This window comes from Stigmatopora nigra, chromosome 7 (assembly GCF_051989575.1).
Source record: "Stigmatopora nigra isolate UIUO_SnigA chromosome 7, RoL_Snig_1.1, whole genome shotgun sequence".
NCBI classification, from domain to species: domain Eukaryota; kingdom Metazoa; phylum Chordata; class Actinopteri; order Syngnathiformes; family Syngnathidae; genus Stigmatopora; species Stigmatopora nigra.
Window position 1 is genome coordinate 6,659,610 of NC_135514.1, and position 21,173 is coordinate 6,680,782.

General features: G+C 37.6%; 1 protein-coding gene across 2 annotated transcripts; it reads left to right on the forward strand.

Moving 5' to 3' along the window:
- The first annotated feature begins 8 nt into the window (after positions 1 to 8).
- deptor (DEP domain containing MTOR-interacting protein) lies at positions 9 to 20,539 on the forward strand. 2 transcript variants are annotated; one of them, XM_077721376.1, is made up of 10 exons: positions 9 to 375; positions 458 to 547; positions 4,234 to 4,412; positions 5,346 to 5,469; positions 9,010 to 9,188; positions 10,836 to 11,018; positions 11,644 to 11,781; positions 13,601 to 13,671; positions 13,878 to 13,982; positions 17,864 to 20,539. In XM_077721376.1, exons 1-10 carry the CDS (start codon positions 362 to 364, stop codon positions 17,984 to 17,986), a joined length of 1,206 nt encoding a protein of 401 aa, XP_077577502.1. In that variant the 5' UTR covers positions 9 to 361; the 3' UTR covers positions 17,987 to 20,539. The 2 variants fall into 2 exon arrangements, with proteins under 2 accessions (XP_077577502.1, XP_077577501.1); XM_077721375.1 differs by lacking the exon at positions 9 to 375 and having other exon boundaries at positions 429 to 547.
- Positions 20,540 to 21,173: the final 634 nt, after the last annotated feature.

Consider the following 21,173-nt stretch of genomic DNA (forward strand, 5'->3'; position numbering starts at 1 on the left):
ACATTTGGAGCGAATCGGACGTTGTTGGGGCGGTGACGTCACGTCATTAATAAAGAATCTTTAATATATCTCCAGAACCGTATCAGCACATTCGAAACTTTCCTGCACGGATGCAGCACAAACAAACGAAAGAAACTAAGGCTGGTCGGGAGGCGTGCACGGAGCTATGAATGAGCGCGTGCACACGCTAGGACGTCTTCAAGGAACATTCCGCAGCTGATGGAACCGACACGCTGTCAATGCTCACTCTCCCGCATTGTGTCGCGTTTTACCCGGGATGGAGTCGTAACGTTGCACCGGACGACTTTTGTTTGGGTGCCTCATTCGATTTTTGGCTTACGTTCAACTCGCATCGCTCTCCATGGTTTTCGAAAGGTGAGCGAATCGTTAGAAATGCACGAGATGGTGATGATATGACTCGTACGGTGATGTTCTTTTTTTTTCTGCGTGTTGGCAGAGAGATGGACGGGATCGCGAACAGCATGCAGAAGAAGGCTGCAGAGCTGGAGCGATTGGCCGAGGTGCTCGTCACCGGAGAACAGCTCAGGTTGGTCGGCCGCTCTTTGCCCCATTCTCCGCTAAAACTGCGGAGCGCCACCTTAACGCGGTTCGCCTCCATCGATTTCCCCACCACTCCTGCTTTCCTTTTAAAACAAAAACAACCCAAAAAAGACATTTCTATTACAAAATCTGAGCCTAATCATCAAATCCAATGGTTATTAATAACACGAGGTAGCCATTAGTATTGGGTAACCTCAGGGAAGACATGATATGTATTCCTTACAATGTGAGCCTATTATTGTTCTTGTATCATACACGTGTTTATATTTTTGTTGTAGCTCATGATTTGCATGACAAACTCAACAGAAATATCCCCCCAAATTTTTCCATTCATCATCCGTACCGTGCATCCTCATAAAGATTGCGAGGGTTGCTGAATCCTATCCCAGCGTATTTTGGGAAAAATGCTTATTACCCTCGAGACTGGTCGTCAGTCAGCTGTTAGACAAACAGAGAGACAGGCAACCATTCGCAAGCCCAATCATACCACCACCAAGCAGGAATCGATTCCACGATTGTCCGCACCAAAGTCAGGCTGGTGAACCCCTACATCAGGGCTAGCGAATACATTGCTCTCGAGCCGCATGCGGCTCCCGGCCAACAATGAATGTGGGTCTTTGCTTGCTTCTCATCATATTTTGTATATACTCTGCCTTTTACCTAATCTCATGATTATCTTATTTTTGTTCTCTTAAACCACGCAAATTAAACATCAAAAATAATTAATAAATGATTCTCTTTGCATCTAACTTGTTCCCCAGCCCTGCCCTACACCATCAGGTGGCCCCCAAATATATATATGATTAAAATAACAATTTACTTAGTTTAAAAATTGTTTGTTTTTTGATCTCGGCGCTAATATTTCCCTTTTTAATGGCAATATGTCGATAGCCATCTTAAGTCAGTGTGCCTTGTTTGTCTGTTATGGTGCTCATGTAATACATAGATTGATCCATTTTATTTATGTTGGCATACCAATTTCCTACAGCTTAGGAGTTGATAATCACTACCTTAAAATACTGAAAGGGAACCAGACAGAATAAATGTTTTCCATATTGGAGGAAAAGCACAATCTTCAATCTAATAACATTGCTAGGGCTGATCTTTTAAACCTCATAATGGCATATCTGAGACTGGCCTGGCTTGGTTGAGTTGTCAACATGTGCCACCCTTTGACCCTTTCATTTTGACACATGGCCGCGCCCACCATTGTGGCGTGGGCCATGAATTTTGCAATGATTAGTGCTTGAGAGTGAAAACTATGGCAGCGATCTCTGCAATTTCACTTTTAAGCCTCATTCCCTCAACTGAAACACATGTGAATTGTTTCCCCAATTGGGAATATTTGCAGCGACACCTCTCACATTCATTGCCACGGGAGAGTGATGCCTATTGTCAGCACAAAGTTTCCAGTGTGCTTTCACTGAGCACCAGCGTGTTTCTTTGTGTGGTCTGTTTGTCAGTGTCCATGGCCCAGCTGACCATGTGACTTGGACAGTAAGCTTTGGGTTGGCTTGTTGGCCAGCTACAGTTTCTGCATTTCTAAAAGGAAAAGCTTCAAAGTAGCAACCCAAAACAGTCTTGTTTTGTGTAGTTAAGATAGTTTAAGCTTAAGATGTATATTTCAGGATACTCGAAGATGCATCATAGCAAGTATAAGATATTTGCAATGGTTTTCAAGGTCATGGGAAAGAAGTACATTGTGTTCTCTGCAATAGGTGAACACAATTCACAACAATATTGATAGCCTTTTAGGTTATTGCAGGGATAACGTGTAAAAGTGGGGTAAATATGGATTGAAACAGATGTTCGGAAAATGGTAATACAGTGACGTACGTATATATATATACACCATTACCGTGTCTGACTCAAATTACAAACAGAACCAGCAAGAGTTTTCCAAAACCGCGTGTGTTAAGATTTTCAAGACTCGAAACTACCTAAAGATATACTTAAGCAGATGTCCCAAGTGGAATTGGATGGCTCTATGATTATTACCTCTGCTTGCCTGGCAACTAGTTCTGCCGTTCAACCCCAGTTCAGCCAGGACAAGCTGTGGCTCACTCATGACCTGAATGAGCATTGGTGCTGTAGAAAGTAGATGGATTGCAAAAGATAAACAGTGATACTTAACAGTTTCATTACAGAGAGAGGGCAATGAAACAATTCATGAGAAAAGGGCTTTTACACTTTATGTTCTGTCACAGTTCACATAGGAAATTCCTCATAGTTTTGTATCCATCCGGGCTTAACCAAACACTCCTTCTAGGTGGAAACACAGATTTTGTGTCTTATCACAGTCACTATGGAAGCTTGAAAAGCATAGTGTGTATTGATTGACTCGCTCCTTTGTTGACCTCTGATCCTTGCCTTGGTTAAAATGACAGCATATACAAACTAACATTAACTCCTTTTTTGTGAGTTTTGAAACGTGGCTTAGAATGAAAGTGGAGTTCATTTAGTAGTGAAGACTTATTTATTATTGGATTTGATCGCAGTAAAGTATGGCTCATTTGTTCAAGAATTGCACTTCACATTTTAGGTAAATACTAGCGCAAATAAAATGCATTCATTTTTTGGACCGCTTATCCTCTCAAGAGCCGCGAGGGTGCTGGAGCCCATCCCAGTCAACCTTGGCTAGTAACAGGGGACACCTTGAATTGGTGGCCAGCCAATCGCAGAGCCCCAGGAGACAGGCAACTAGTATTCATGCACACATTCACATGTAGAGGCAATTTAAAGTTAATAAAAAATAGCAAACTATGGGGTGATAGAGCCTATCCCAGCTGTCTGTTCAGGGGAAAATAGAGGCTTTCACTAGCTCAGGTTAAGTGGAAGCGGTAACATTTGCTTAGAGATCACTAAGGTTCGTATATCGTGTACATTAGCTATAACGCCCAGAAGGAGGCCACCATTGGACATTTGGGAGTGCTCTTATGTAATGGAGTGTGTGTAAAAGGTCCATTTGTTACCCGGCAACAGAAGGAATGAGGTTTCCCTTGGTTTATAAAGCACTCTGTGACCATATCCTGTATGTAGTGTAGCAGCATTATGTGGAAATACAACATGTAGTTGGAGTGGGAACACACTGCAAAAGCAGTGACTTAAATAAGTTGTATAGTCCCCTGTCTGGCGGCCATAGTTGACTGGGATAGGCTCCAGCACCCCCTGCGACCCTTGTGAGAGTTACGGAAAATGAACGGATGATTGATCTTTTAAAAGCCACAATATCTATCTTATTCTCCTTAGATGATTTTAGGAGTTAAGTGAATGGGAAAGAGATGAAGTTGGATATTTTTCAGTCGCGCTGCGTTTGGTTATCTGGACACTTTGTGTGTGTTTGTCGCTCTTGATGGGTAGACTGTTTGTCATGAATTTTGCAAGATGTTAGACAGATGTACAGATTCAGCAAGTAGGCAAAGTAGGATGCTTGGCTGAGTCTGTTGTCAGCTCTCTGACACTACTTACTGCAAGTTCAGCAAAAAGGTGGCTGAGAGCAGGTGAAACCACATTGTTGTACAAGCCGTTATGCTCTAAAGCTTGGGATTTATTTGTTGACGGCAGTGGATATTCATAGGAATCTTGAAGTTCAACTGCTTTCAAAATATGACTTTGAATCATGTTTGATAATACGTTGTGGGATTTCAACATGCACAACATATTGTCTTCCAGGTTGCGTCTCCACGAAGGGAAAGTTATTAAGGATCGACGTCATCACTTGCGGACGTACCCAAACTGCTTCGTTGGCAAAGAGCTTGTTGATTGGTTAATTGAACATAAGGAGGCCTCTGAGCGAGAGACTGCCATCCAGATCATGCAGAAACTTCTGGACCAGAGCATCATCCACCACGGTAAGCCTTACACTGCTCAACTATTACTTGGACGGCCATTAAAAATAGAATAAATCAAATAAAACTGGGGCAGGCCAATGGATTAGTGGTTTGCCGACAAGTAGAGTAGTCATAGGTTTTTATCCTGGCTCTTCTCTTTCTCTATGTAGTTTTTTTGTGGCTTATTTGACTTCTTTTAATTTTAGTTTTTTATGCTTTCTTCCCTTAACTTTTTTCCAAAAACTACCCCAGCCCCATTTACAAAAAAATCCTCATACTTGTAGGCTTCTTTCTTTCTTTTTCTTGACATTTTCTGGGAACTATCCTTGCCCTTTTACAAATGTTTCTTCACATTCTAAAAACAATTTGGCTCCAACTCCCTGAAGTATTTGAACGGGGTGAAAGTTGAGAAACATGGTGCTAACTTCTTAGACTAGTTGCAAGGAAAATAAGAGCTCCTTTAATCGAGAGCACATAATGTAAGTATCCCCACCTCTTTTTTACTCTCTGGCTTGCAAGAGTTTATTTTTTCCACATAAAGTTAGCACTTAAAAAAAAACAACACAACAGCACAATGCCATTTTTAGGCAGACCAGCGTGCAAATTACGCTGTGTTACATTCACCCATATGGAATTGTTTACAATGGTCCGATATATTACTGCATGCCATTACATTACCACAGTAGGTGCTTATAGTTACTGCTTTTCTTGGGGTGTCTTTTTCATAATATCACAATCACCCTTAGAGTTTTTTTACTCTTCAATCTGTTGATTTCCATTTGCCTCCAGAAGGCTTTTTAGGTCAGCATCCTAGAAAGGAATGTATCAACTGCATTTACAGTAATCAATGTTAGCAGCTACTGTTTAGGGGCAAGGGGCTCCTTTGTTCTTCTTTGTGCTATTTTTAAGTCCTCTTTGAAATCAAGCCTTATGTGCATATTTTTGCATTTACAGTGTGTGACGAGTACCGAGAGTTTAAGGACATGAAACTTTTCTATCGTTTCCGAAAAGACGACGGCACCTTTCCATTGGACAATGAAGCCAAAGTCTTCATGAGGGGTCAGCGCATCTATGAGAAGTATGTGGCAAAATGATCCCCATAATGCATCAAATAGCCCTTTTCAATTCTTCCGGTTATTAAAATGATTATTTTAAAAGCTTTTCAAGCAGTAGGAAATACAATTATTGCAACACTAGTTAAAGTTCATGGCTGAGCGGCACTAATTGGAACAAGTGTTTTGTTTTTCTTCTGCTTTGTGCCTAATGATGTTCTTTTAGTAGATGAGTGTGTCCTCAGCTGTATTAACTTTATCATAATACACAGGCCTGCACCCTGCCCTCATTGGTTATCTCTCTTAACACTCACCCAGCTCCGAACTAAATTCAAATATACCTCTGTTTCTAGACAACATACAAACAAATGTGTACACACCAGTTGCATAAGACATCTGTCGCTTGCAACCTCTGAGCTTTATGTAATCAAGAGCAGTGCAACCCAGGATACATCGGCACTGAAATCGCTGTAACTGTAATTCTCCAGACTTTAAATGGAGTATAATGACAACATCTAAGATGAATGAAATGTTAAAAACCGTGAATTAGAAGGTTAAATGTAGATTTAGAAAATTCTCCATTGATACAAGGCTTTGGGTGCTTTACACATCATATTTTTTAAAGGGAGAAAAAACGTTTTACTTCTAGAATTTACATTATTTAAAAAATAATGTTTGGATACCATATATTTGACTTGCATCAAAAATGTTAACTCTTCCATTTTGCTCATAATTTATGATATTCCGTGGTTATCTGGCCTGGCCTAAAATTAAAACAAAGAGGAAATAATGCACTAAAAATACAAAGACCATATCAGTCTCGGTTTTGACTGCAACGCAAATCTTCCCGATAAAATCAAACTATACAGAATGTGCCAAGGAGAAGATAAGGGTTGGATCGTCGCAATATTTTTATCACAAGGATAAATGAAACTGACAGTATACTTTGTCCCATTTACTGTACTACTGGCCTCATAGTGTTCATAGACCTACTTTTCTGTATTTATTTTTATACAAAATCTCCTTCCTTTTTGGCTTTCATTAATGATTAGGCTTATAGAGATCACTCTAAGATTTTCTTGAGTCAGATGCATCCCTGAACTGGGTTATATGCTGAAATTTAATCATGCATAGTCCTTAATAGGTCATGTCTGCTGGCTTTGTTCCACTTTGAATAATCGCAACCCATACCCTTATGTATACTGTATGACTTGCATAACCCTGTAGATGCTGTTCGTACGACTGCTGTGCTTCTCCCTTCGAGCTAACACGAGCTGTTGACTTAACATCTTTAAGCAGGCTGAATGACGACTGTGTACACAGTCAGCTTTCACGGAACATTTCACAGACAATTTATACACGCATATTAAACACATGGGCTTTTCTTATGAAAGGTCTTACTCCTCCATCACTATATGACATTTCAACAATTAACGCAGTGGTTTTAGTTGAAGGCCCTAAATGTTATCCTGGGAGCCAACTGAACAACAGCCAATTGTTTTGACACGAGCCAGGATAAGTGTTGACAATTTGCTTTAATGAACTCCTCTGAGAGGACGCCACAGACTGAAAGTACTTCTAATTTATTTCCTCCGGGTTTCAAAATACTCTCAGCTGATGTATGTGTAATTTAATTTAATTTCTCCCATTAACATCCTGAGAGATGTTCTTTCTGGGCTTCTTAACAGAACAATATATATATGAAACATAATAGAGTTGCATTGACAGCGGCAGCAGGCAGGAAAGGTCATTATCAGTCATTGAAATGTACACAATGACCTACATATACTTAATGAATACAGTTAGAGTCAAGCCTTCTGATATAAAGACCAATAAATGCGATAAGAAGACCGGGCAGACACGATACAGTTCAAATAAATACAACAATGGAGGACGTCATAGTTCTTGTATAGGATGTTACCTGTTTTGTTACCATAGCACTTTGATAAATTGACATAAAGTGAGGTTTTTGACAATGCCATTGTCAAAATATTTGATAAAACTGTAAGGAAAAAATAGTACAATACATAAATATATAATTTAAACTTAATCTATAAAATTACATGATGTATCAATTGTAAATGATTGTATAACAATATCATTAATTTAACACAAAAATGCTATGAAAACATTTATAGGCTGACAATGTTATATTGACAATAATCTGGATGACAATTCAGTAGGCTATGACATGATCACCCAACAAAATGGTGTGCATCCATGTGATAAGTTCATCCAAAGTACCGTTAAGAACCATTGCACTTCCCCCCCAACAGCTGTTTGATTTCATAATACTGAAGAACAGGAAGGATGGAAATAATGTCAGTGTTGTAGAGGCAGTTTCCATATTTTTTCTTTGTTTAGACCAAGAGTAAATACAAATCAGGAGGGAGATGTGAGAAAGTTGAGTATTTTGAGTGTGACAAACGAGCCTGAAACAGATAAGATATGGTGTGTTTTATTGCATGACTTCTTCTCAGCATGTGCATGTTTGGACATGTCCTGGTTGGAAGGTGACTCAGTTATCGGAGACCACAACTGTATCTGTGTGTTCTATTCTTTCACCGAATTGGGAACAGCTCTTGAGTAACGTGTGTGTTCTTGCATACTAAGGGACAGAATCAGCAGTTTTGCTGTGCTTTTTTAAAAAAGTATTTTAAAAATTAGATATTTTAGTGATTGTCAATTGAAACGGTGTAAATTTTGCCCATATCCTTTCATTTAATTTTTTTTTACATCACACTAATGAAAAAACACAGTAAAAACCCAAGTATGCCAAACAAAGTTTGAATTTTGTATTCAATAATGTGTGGAATAAGTGGAGTGTTAACATCATTTATTGGATTATGGGCCTTTTTGGATTTACTTTTCAAAGCATTCAGTGTTCGGTCTTTTAATTGATTTCTTTTGACCGTTTGCTATTTTCTGATAACTCTAAATTGCCCACACGTATGGGTGTCAGTGTGATTGGTTGTCTCTATCCTTGTGTCCTCTAATTGGCTGGCCACCAACTCACGGTGTCCCCTGCCCGGTGCATGTATTTGGCTGGGGTAGGCTTTAGCACCCCCCGCAAACCTTGTGAGAATAAGTAGTGCCGACAATGAACGCTATTTCTACTAGTAATTTACATATTACAATGTAGTATTTATTTTATTTGAGAATTCTAAAGTATATGTATATGTTGTCATTCATCCATGAAATGTATTTATTCTTACCTTCTTGCATATGTCATAGTTTTATTTCCCAGCGGCTTAAAAGATTTGCCAACGTCAAGAACTAACATTGTTAATCTACCATGCCTCCGGTTATTCAGATTATAAAGTCGGGAATGTGTCTGATTTACTCATTTCAATGGAGTTTAACTTCCATTTCCTACTAAGGGATAAAACAAATGACCTTAATACACTAAAATGTATTTTTCTTTCATTGTGGGCTACTTGTGGACGTTATTCTCAGAGATTCCGTATTAGACAAAAAAATGGAGGCCCTTTCTAAGCTCTAAAATTAAAAATGCAATGACACGTTTGTTGTCTAACCACTGACTTCGATCCACTGATGCTGTCCAGGTTGATGAACACAGAGAACAGCATCATCCAGAGCAGGGAGGAGGAAGGTGGAAACTTTGAGCGGACGTTGGTTGCTTCCGAGTTCATCGATTGGCTCCTCCAGGAAGGGGAGATGGTGACCAGGGAGGAGGCGGAACAATTGGGTCGACGCCTGCTTGAACACGGGATCATCCAGCATGGTGAGACTCTACTGGATTTTTTTTTGTTGTTGTTGTTTTTGGTTCAAATGGCTAAATGAACATCCATTTTATTGAGTGAGGCAAAGCACCAAAAAATGTGAATGGATGAAACCTAGTAAAACTGTCACAGACAAAAATAATGCTATCCTTATTTAGTCATTTAATATTTTTTGCACAAACGTTTGCAACAGTCTACAATCAAATGATTTTCTCAACAGGTATGTTTCCCTACTTTATATATGTATGGACTACATATTATTAGATTAAAATAGAGGAACTAAAAAGGAGAATCTAGGTCAAAAGCCCCCAAAGATTTGGACAGTAATGTATACTGTATATGTAATATCATGTATCAGTTTGGGGTCCCAAGGGGTAACTGCAATAATTCTGACTTTCCACTCAACTGCCCACATACAGTATGTTTCAGACTAAAAGTTATTCTGGCCAAATAATGCACAATAAAAGGGAAAAATACACGTATATAAGTTGCAGGGGAATATAAATAGCATTTTTGAGGGGCAGTTTTTCAACTTATCAGAAGAAACAGAGAACAAACCCTATATGTCAAAATAATAGTCAAATGGGGAACAGCAGGCAAAAAAGGCACCTGTTATTGTAACATGTTAACTGACTTTTTCAGATAACTAGCATAAAAAAACTAAACAAAGCTGTTGAGGGTCAGAATGAAAATAATAAAGATAATATAAGAAAAGGCTGAGTATAAGTTGCAGGCCCAGCCAAATTGTGGGAGAAAAAAAATGTGACTCATAGTCTGATTTAATTAGTCTTCTTTGTGCACCAGTCACATGGCATTGCTGAATGTATTTAATCATTCTTAACTTCCTGTTATAGTAAACGGTCATTAGGAACAATTGCTCATAAACATAGCGGAAATGGGCATTATTGCCTTGAGGATTTTCCATGTGAATAATTTAAAGAGTGAGTAGAAAAGTACAGACAAAGAAGTCTTTCTCACTGAGTGTCCCTGGAACAGAGCCAAGCATCTCCATGGCCTTGGAATGCGCGGTGTTACTTTGCACACACACACACACACACACACCGCAAGACTGTGTGTCATGAGGATTGTTTGAGATATCAATTGGATATTTAGAATTCCTGTTCAGCATGTTTTCCTTTGTTATGACGTGAGAAAGTATTTGAAGTGGTCAACAATTGTGTTCATCGCTTTGTCGAGGACGTAAACACGACGAGCTCAAGTATTTTAATTGCATGAGACACATTTATTTAATGGAAATAGGACACGATTACACATTATTGTATGAATGACTGTCATTTTAATCAAAGGTATTCATTGGGAATTTGTTTGCGTCCCAAAATTCGAATTGTAAATGTTGATAAGACATTTAGAAGTCTGTTTTCTGTGTGATTGTGTCTCATTGCATAAAGAAATAAAGTCACGCTCGGGTGAGTTTGTTTGGGAAAATCTTGACCAAAAGACATTTGGGATGTGATCAAACCAGAGAGGATTGGCAGAGTGCTGCTTTTTCATATTCATGAGGCTCAGATGATTTGCCCTTTTAGTTCCCTATCATTTGACTTTAATCAAAATCCTTTGTGGATCTTTCAGAAAGCCATTCATATTGTAATCCACTTTCCTAAAATTGGGCTTCTGCTTTCTTTAACCAGTCACAAACAAGCATCACTTTGTGGACGGCCCCCTCCTCTTCCAGTTCAGGATGAATTTTCGACGGAGGCGACGGTTAATGGAACTGCTCCACGAGCGGGGTCGTGGAATCCCCGAAAGCCACGACAGCCCCTTCTGTCTCCGCAAGCAGAACTCCGATGGAGGAAACACCAGCTTTCTCTCAGGTAGTCTTCCCCACGTGCACATGCACTCTGAGCTAAAAGTGTTTCAAAATTATTTTCTTTCCGAACAGATTGGCTCATGTTCAATATCAAACCGAAAGCCGCAAAGTTGTTATTTCAAAGTGCCATATCGAGATTATGATGCTCTCCACCCAAAAAAATAATTATTTTCCATAATGTACTGTTGTTCACATTCTTGCCAGAGGTTGAGCAAGACTATTTTTGTTTATATGTCTTGAGTGTGAGGCTGTTGTATGTCCTGTTAGGAATTTGGTGCACCTCTGAACCATAATCGAACCCAAGCCAATTGCAGATTATTATTAGCCATTTAAAGATGCTTTTTCCTCTACATTTAAACATTTAATTTTGCCTTAATTTGTACTTTATTAGGTGCATTGGTGAAATCTAAGTAACAAATAAATATCCTTGTAATTCTAAGAATTCACATTTTAACAATGTACAATAATAAGTTAATATAGAAAAAATTGAACAATAATTTTGACTTTGGTTTCAATTTTCTTATATTCAATTTTTATGTTTAGTCCTTTCGGTGCATGCTGTATTGTTTTAACCTGCATTTTCACTCAAGTTTAAACCTTTTTTGGGGGGGTTTGCGCCATATACACAGTGAGTCCAACTAAAGAGATAAAGATGGCGGTCGGCGTCCGTCGCAGCAGCATGAGCAGCAGCTGTGGCAGCAGTGGCTATTACAGCAGTAGTCCCACACTCAGCAGCAGCCCACCTGTCCTGTGCAACCCCAAATCTGGTAAGTAAACATCTGCCTTATCGTTCATTCATTCATTTCCCTTTGCGCTTATCCTACAAGGGTCGTGGGGGGTGCTTGATCTTTATCACAGCCAAATGTGGACACGAGTTGGGTGATACCCTAAATTGGTGGCCAGCCAATCGCAGGGCATAGAGAGACAAAGGACAACTATTCACGCTGATACCTAGGGGCAATTTAGAGTACTCAATCAGCTTTCCCTGTGTGGTTTCGCCTTGTCAAACTGGCTAAATGAAACTAGATTCATTGATTTTCTTCTTATCGTGAAAGTGCATCAAATTCATGACAGAAGTCATTCTATTCTTGTTATGGAATGTGAATCACGTGAAGGAGGAAACTATCAGCATATGACTCGTATGTTGTTTGTGCTTGCGCACACTCCTCTGCATCCACGTTTGACATGTCCTTGGGGGTCCTTTGATAGGCACAACATTTCTTATCGACAACAAAAGGAGGAAAACGAACTCCCCTCACTCGCATGCGGTGCACTCACTCACACACGCTAGCATAAACTTGAAGAATCCTGTCTATGCCCTACCTTGGCACGCAGTCTAAAGAAAAAGAGCGAGGAAAAAGGCTGACAGTTTTATAACAAGTCCTACATGGATTTGTAATACCTAAAAGAATTCAGTCTACCTTTGAAATGCGGTTCAGTTCAGCAACCACATTCACATTATTCAATTTTAACTTTTCTTATAATGCCGAAAGAGAAATCTGGTTTTAATGTTACGTTATTTGACATATCTTCTTTGTTTGTTTTGATTGTCTAGGGAAGAAAGGTTTGTCATGTGATTTACTCGTAACTTTATTTCCTGCTCTTAGGTATGAGAATGAAGAATTCGGTACACACATTGTTTATCCTTTGTAAAAAGAGAAAATGATGACAACACATTAATTAAGTATTACATATCGTTGAATTGAATTTTAATTAATTAATCATTATGAATAATCAACTCAATAGATCAATACGTTATTCTTCTGTAATGTATCTTTCGAGAATATAAATAAATACATCCATTTCAATGTACCTTTTGGAATTTAAAAAACAAATGCAGGTAATATTACTGCACTCTTTATTATGTAAATGCAGAGTTGATGGGATTAAGGAATGGAGTTGATTGTGTGTGGCCTTCCCCTCCCTGGTTAGAATTACTGATTATTTTAGATTCATAAAAAACTCGCATTTAGAAACCACAGAAAAGAGGCGGCAAACACTTTCAGCTGTGGAGAACATTCATGCCCACATTCAACCATCGTACATTCAAATTCACTGGGCTCACTCTATTTTGAAAAGATTTTTTCTTCAAAAGAAGGAATGCAAATGGAAATGATCCTTTGCTGGCACCGGACAAAAGTTTGATACCTTTGAATGCATGATGTGTCAATTTCCTGTGTCCTTCCGCTTCTGTCCTTTTCACCACTAGCCAAATTTATTTTTATAGCCCTAAATCGTCCATAACATCCCAAAGGGGTTCACTATTGAAATAGATTGAAAAAATCTGATTCAAATATTCAAATCAATCCAATGATAACATTAGACAAAGTATACATACATGAATGAGTTATGCACAAAACACTTTTCACATATTGTCATGATGTGTTCCATGTGGTTGTTGCAGTACACTTGAGCCCCATCAAAAATGACAAGATGAATCATTTATTTAGGCAAACACATGTTGGCTGTTTAATGATCATGCTTGAGTGTGAAGTTCTTAAAAGGAAGTGTGCGTGTGTGTATATCCTTGTATTGTATATGTATATTGCGGGTCCTGGCATTAATCAAACATTTCTATTTGGACAGTTCTGAAGAGACAAGTGAGTCCAGAGGAGCTCCAAACTCCGGGAGGACCTTTTTTAAAGAAGACATTTACTGTAAGGTGCACACACACACACGCATGTGCACACACACACACTAACACACACTTGTATAGACTGTTGTTGTAATACAAGTCACACATTCCAGCAGATCCTTTAGCCCAATTGCCAGTAATGTGTGTATAATATATATCACAACACATTCTATCATTGACAGAAATCCAGTATACAAACATCTGATGATGTAACGTGGCTTTGTACAGATTGTTGGAGATGCCGTGGGCTGGGGCTTCGTGGTGCGAGGGAGCAAGCCCTGCCATATTCAGGCGGTGGACCCCGGGGGACCCGCAGCAGCTGCTGGCATGAAAGTAAGAACAACTATGACACACATTTATGTACAGTATTCATGCAGAGAGGGCATTGAATTGAAGGCTTTTTTTATTGCCATTATCCAAGTATAATGAGTTTAAAGATGCACCTCAAAGTGCACAAATAAACAATAAATAAGTAATGAATAAATAAGTAGTCACAGAAGTATTCAACAATATAAATAAGTAGGGGAGTGCTCAAATAAGAAACAAACAGATGAATAATAATAAAAAATATCAATAAATAAATGAATAAGTAGTAATCAACATTAGAGCAATACAATTTAAACAGAATAATCATTAAAAAAAAAACTATAAAATGACATAGTGATTAAAATGGCCACAATCAAGCGTTGCTGTGAAGTTGTGTAAGCAGAATGGCAGCAAAGAATGCTGGGAATGCTTTCCGCTGTGACTGAGCCATGATTTGAAAGGGCAGGAGAGAAGAACTCTAGCTCAGTAGACTGGCAGACAAATTGCAAATCAATCTTTTTAGGATAATAACACATCATAAATGTGAATCCAAGTACTGGCAGGTGATGATTAAAGGAAGACCTTTTGGTTTTATCGTCACGGGAAGGAAAATGTTAGAAGGAAAGACCTTCTGTCGGTATTTTTTGTCACCGGAAGGAAAATGTTACTCTAAAAAAACTTTTTTTTTTTTACCTGAAAAAGAGGAAATAGTCAGTGAGATTTACCACTTCTGCTTTAACAGTCATCTCTGGTCACTGGGATTTGTGTCATGGTTCATGTGATAAGCTGATAAGATAAATCTCTAATGCTAAATTAACTGAACTTGGACTGAATGCATGACCTGAATGTAAACTTTTGACTCTAAAATGCAGCTTTTGGAGGGAGTATTTATTCTACCCTCACTACAATACAATAGATTTTATGTCTAGACCACAGGTCACATTTTTTTCATTTACTCTTACTGTCTGCCAATTCATTTTTTTGAGGCAAGATATATCATGGAAATATAAATCACAACTCATTTATTAATCACATGAAGTATACCTTCACTAGTAAAAAAAAAAAAATCCCCCCTCACTTTTTTTACAACATTATGGATATCATTTGTATTTAAGCTTAACTAAGAAAAAGATTGTACTATTTCACTAATTAGAATACCCCAAGTGGAAATTCAAGATACACACACTTCTAAATTTTGTGTTACTGATCTCATAGGGTTTTCTATCCAAACTCACCTATGGTCACAACCAGTGTAAATAAGTAATGTATTTGGAGAATGGCAAACAAGCCTAATCTGGAAAATCTACATCATTTAATGTTTAAGCTGAAACAAATACAGCCTTCTGCAAATTCACCTCTCATGTCATCGACTCGTGCAGAATCTGGAACAATCCACACGACTCAGCTGTTCAGGGGGCACAGTTCAGGGGGCACACAAGTGATGATTGACTGACACGGTCCATAGAAAAGAATGTTTTCAAATAGTAGTGTTGAAGTAGTGGACGTCAAGCGGTATTTTTTTTTTTGCCTTTTGCCCTACGCATCCTTCCACTTGAAGGCAATGCTTCTTGCTGGATCAGCATTTTGGCACTCATCCAGTGTTCTAATAGCTTCAGCTGTTCTTTCTCGTCATGTAAGGAGATGGACTGTGGAGAAAAACAATTCTTTATATTCTCTATTTCTGTTGTACTTCTTAAGCATGTGTTTTTTTCCTTGCCCTTCCCTGGTTTCCTTTGTACATGACTCATTTTATTGATGGATAATTGGTTAGAAGTGACCTAATCCTCAGAAGAAAGGCCAAAGTTGCAGAGTAGTGACGTCCATCCACGTTAGAGGCCAAAGGGTGAATTCACAAATGCACACAGATGCTGCACTTACCACATACCATAATATCAACTCTATACCATGCACCCCATCCATGTTAAAACATTCTTTAGATATTACTTAACATATTAAACAATACCACTTTAAAGATGTTCTCTCCTCAGTATTTCCACAATGCATTTTTACATGATACTCTATTTTACTACAAATATTAACTGCACTTGTGTGTTGTTGGAACTTTATTTGAACATTTCACACCTGACAATTTGCCTCCAAGGCTAAACCTGCATAATCTGTTTGGTTAAATCTTTATTTTGTGCGGTCCATTTATAAATTCCCTTTAGTTTCCCTCATTTCCTCTTCCTCTGCTGCAAACTGTGTTTATTGTTTGCTGAGCCCTTTTCAGAAGTCTTCTTTATGTGGGGGTGTCCGCTGGCTAGCAAATGACTGCAATCCAGAAAAAAAAACCTATAGACTGTTCAGACTTGGTTGTTATTATTGTGGGTACTTTGAGCAAGGACTAGTACTAGATTTGAGAAGACTAAAAAAATAAATCATTGATGCATCTGTAGGAAAGAAATCTTTCACCTGTGAAGGAAGAACAAGCTGTCACGTATCTCTGCATGTGGCCATCATTTATTTTGCACATTTTCTTCCTTCCTTTTGAGAGACTGTTCTCTTCCCCCTTTCTCTCTTTATTGGCACCCAGCCAAGAGTAACAAGCCCACAGCCATGAGACGCGGTTGGAACTTTGGCTATTAAGAGAACTTGGTGAGGAAACTGAAAGAAACTAAACAGAGGAATGGATGCCGATAAGTTTAGAATCGGTTTAGGTGTACATGTGTATTTAAAAATGTTTCACTCTTTAAGAGAATTGTAACAATAACATGCGACTTAAAAAAACAACATGTTTTGTTGTTCAATGTATTTTTATGCCGGTTAGAGGCTATCTTGAAATCTCAGGAAGCATTTTAAGCATGTAAATTGTGTACTGGTAAAGGAGAGTGCAGAAAAAAAACCATTTTGGAATGGACTAAGTCGATAAACAAAATTGCGGATGCCATGATTCAAGCACTGCTTTCCTTTTATTGGGTGCAGTTGGCAGTTGTGGTTAGGCAATGATTAGGTAGGCGGGGCGAAAGCATAATAGCAAGCCAAATTGCCTCCGGTCCTCATGTTGTATTTTAGCTGTAGTCAGTGCTTTATTATAAGTGAAACTCATGGGCAACTTGTGCCAGGTTGTGACATACTTTTATAAGTACATAGTTGTAGTGGTAAGGCTCTTTTTGTTACCTCTGGATAGTCATCCAATCAATTATAACTGAGATGGCGAGCAGCCATCATTCGATTGGTGCCAACTCTCACAGTCTAAATGGATTGGATATTTGTTATAGCCAAATGTTAACACCAAATAAATATTTCCTCCACAATTAATAATGTCTTTAATGAGCCTTAATCCTTTGGCATTCAAAAACATTGCACAGTACAATCCTATGTTGGAAAACATTACAGTTATGGATCTATGGTCTATTATCAGTGTTCAATCTATGTTGAAATATCAAGAACACACAAAAAAAGCCCACTCCCAAAGTAAAATACTACAAACAATTTATATTTCCCTTATTTTTGTTGGATTTCAAATTATATAACTTGAAGCTTATTCAGCCCATCAATACACAAATTGGCTTTTTTTTTTTAATGCTCACATTATGGCGATATTGTTTTTCCTCCTGTTTACCCAGCTGCTCCATCTTGTCATCTGTGTACACTTTTCACAAATACCAATTTTGCATCTCACACACGCACACATTCATGGGAGGAGCCTGCCTTTTTAAAAGAACAGCTGAAAATAAGAATTGTTGCGTTAGAATCTTTCCTAAATCCACCTGGAAAACAGCCAAAGAAGTTTGATTGCTGGTCGCCAATGATTGATTACTGCCAACTCTCCTATTCCACGGCAGCCAATGACTTAAGAGCACCAGTGAGGACATCTGCCTTAAATCTTTCACATGGGATTCCATTTTTCACTCTCTTCCTCCTCCCCTCTAAAATCCTCAAACCAGTCTTTTGTTGTCTTGCTTTAGGTTTGCCAGTTTGTGGTGTCCGTGAACGGATTGAACGTCCTAGCTCAGGACTACAGAACTGTGAGCAACCTAATCCTTACCGGACCCAGGACTATCGTCATGGAAGTCATGGAAGAAATATGAGTGAGGAAAAGCTGTTCAAAGCAGATTTTTGCAGCAGAAGCTCAGAAGGCTTAGATCAAACCAGAGAAAGATGATGGATGATGAACGCTTAATCTGCGATCCTCTTTGTTGAAGCGTAAGCGCCAACGTGAGAGCGTCCAGTCTTCACGATCTTACTCTTCTTCTTTTTAATTCAGAGGATGGAGAATCCGAATATCAGAGTGATCATTTGGAGGTAGATGAGTGCCAACTTGCATCTTAAAATGCTGAAAAAAGCACCTCAGTGACCTTTTCCCCCATTTAGTCCATAATCAATGGCAGCTTTTGGTTAGATAGCTCAACGCTGTCCCCTAGTGACACACAAATGCATGAAAATCTACATACATAAACACTGATATAGTGAAAGAAATTAGGATCAGTTTATATATGAAGAAGATGTGCTTTAGTCAAGTGATGTTTTATAATTTTATCATATTGGATCAATACTACAATGGTAGGCTGATAGGTGTGACTGAAAAACTACAAACTAAAATCAATACTTAGAAAATTGCTTTGTTGATTGTTTTCTTTTTTATTTCATTATGAAAACCGGACATTCCTGGTGGCAAAATAAGGTTTGTGAATACACAAATGACATCCAAATTGTGACAATCATGGAAAACATGAAGCAATACATGTACATATTAAATGTGAAAAAAAATCAGTTAAAAATCAATAAATATCTCAAATTGATTTTCAGTTAATTTAAATAAATCAAATCTGTATATACACACATGCATATATAGTATGCCTAGATATATGTATGTGTATGTGTGTAATCAAAAGTATTAATTGCATTTTTAATATGTTGCACTGTATAAAGCAGCTCTAATCACCGTGGTTTAATCAGGGTAAGTGCAAAACTACAAAATAATTACTATTTGATATAAACTACATATTTTTGCCATAAAGCACTTGTTCTAATAGACAATTTTAGTTTAAATGCTGCTACATCTTTGAAGTGATCATGTAGTATATGATGCCCATAAACATATAGCACTTGGATATCAAGTCTGCAACAAACATTGTGACATGGCAGTAGGGCCATTGTATGTATACTATTCCATATTGTATATCTTGATATTAACTAGATGTACCCAGGTATAGTATATTAATGTTTTCAATATGATCTTACTGCCAGCATATGTCGTGTATATTAACTCCTGTGATGTATAATCCTGTGCAGAAAAACAGTTGCAACACAATAATACGAATATATGATCAATTTTACATCAATTTAATTTGAAAAGGCTTATTGCATGCAGTAGTTTATTAAAAAGCACACCCAAATTTGGTGACTTCCACATATGCATTTACAACCAATTCCCATAATTGGTCACAATACATATATCAGTTGTTTTGCGGGTGCCGTGGCATGTGGATCACAACTTGAATCAGTGTTTAGCCAACCTGCCTCAAAGTTGAGAAGTTCTGGGGGTTTTAATCTCGTTTTCGCTTGGGAAAATGAAACCAATATAGTGTATATACTGGACACCGTATATTGTTTATCAATGTAATCTCTATACCTCTCTGACCATGTCAAACCAATGCATTATTGTCTGTTTAAAAGCAGATGTTCGTCTTAACTCAGGAGTGTCCATTAAGCTGGTTTCATGTCTGATAATCTTTTCACATTTTCTATTCAAATTGAACATTTTTCCCCATTGGGTTATTTGTCAAGTATGTTAGTTCAATAATGCTTAGAGTATAGTCTATAGCAATCACAAGTAAATGTTTGTTGTCATCTCAACATTTATGGGAAGTGGTGACATGTAAATACGCTCTAGTCAATCTGTGTAGCTTTTATTTTTTTATGTTTTATTTTTATCAACTCCAAAGGCAATTGGAAAGGATTCATTCATTATTTTGGAACCAAAGACTACCCATTTTGAGAGAATTCCCAGAAATGTAAATTTCTATTCTTTTCATTCCAATACATTCAACAAAAAAACACCTTGAATTATTATTTTTTTCTTCTGTGGTGTGTTCTTTTTAACACATACAAATTTCGCTTAACTGTCAATAGTAAATTGGAAATACTTTTATTTTTGCCCCAGTCTGTGTGCATATAGTGCTAATTATTATCGATCTTAATTTTTTAATGAATATGCACATTAATATATGAAATATGGCTTAAAGTTATCATTATTGAGTAATGATGAATGGACAAAATAATCATTTGCTTATAGTATTGACTTTTCTTGTTACCTAACACACGTGTTGAAATGTTTTATTTGAAAGGACAATCTGTTTTAGAGACACTTTTGGCATTAAATCTAGGTTGACATGCAACGCTGATGGACAAATGTATATTTCTTCTATAATTGGCTGTTACATGTTCATATTTCATCATCTGTAAGAGGGACGACTATATTTTCAGGAGGTCTTTTTATTATCAGAGTGACATTTCTGCTTTTGAAATCAATGATATAATCAGTCTGTTATAATGAAACTACTCTACCGAGAGCTAATTTAACCATTTAACTGTGTAAGATTTTGATGGAGTGTAAAATAAATGCATTCTGTTTGTGCATACATTTGGTTTATGATGTTCTAATGTTTCTTTTCCATTTCAGGGTTAAAAAAGGTTCTCCCTTTTCTGCATGTAAGGTACAGTATTAATGCAAATAGGAAGGATCATATTTATTGTATTTCTATTGTTGGACTTTATGAATGTAATGCAAGATTATCTTACCAGAAGGAAATGTAATCTCCCATAAGAAAGTTCATTAATAATGATAACGTTTCCATCCTTCGCCTCTGGATATAAGATTTTAATTCAGCTGAATCAATGCAGTTTGCAAAATGCAAATTACAGTTTTATAATCATATGTTTTCTTGTAGTTACTTAAGTCGATAATGTTGTTATCCAAATAATCAATGCTGTAACTGCTACATCATTGTCACATTTGATCAAAACTGAATTGAAAGAAACTGAAACTTAATGGAGGGATTGTACACTGATCATTAATTGATCCATTCTTTTCCTCTATGTTATTTGAGCATTATGTCTTGAACTTAAACGTGCAAGAATTACAATCACCATTAATTTGCACTGAACAGAAAGTGTAATGCAGCAGCCCAAAGCTTCCACCAAGTGGCAGTGTTGTAATTGTCAGGGAATGAATTGGAATTTCAAAATACCCATTTCTTTGTAATAACAAATTAC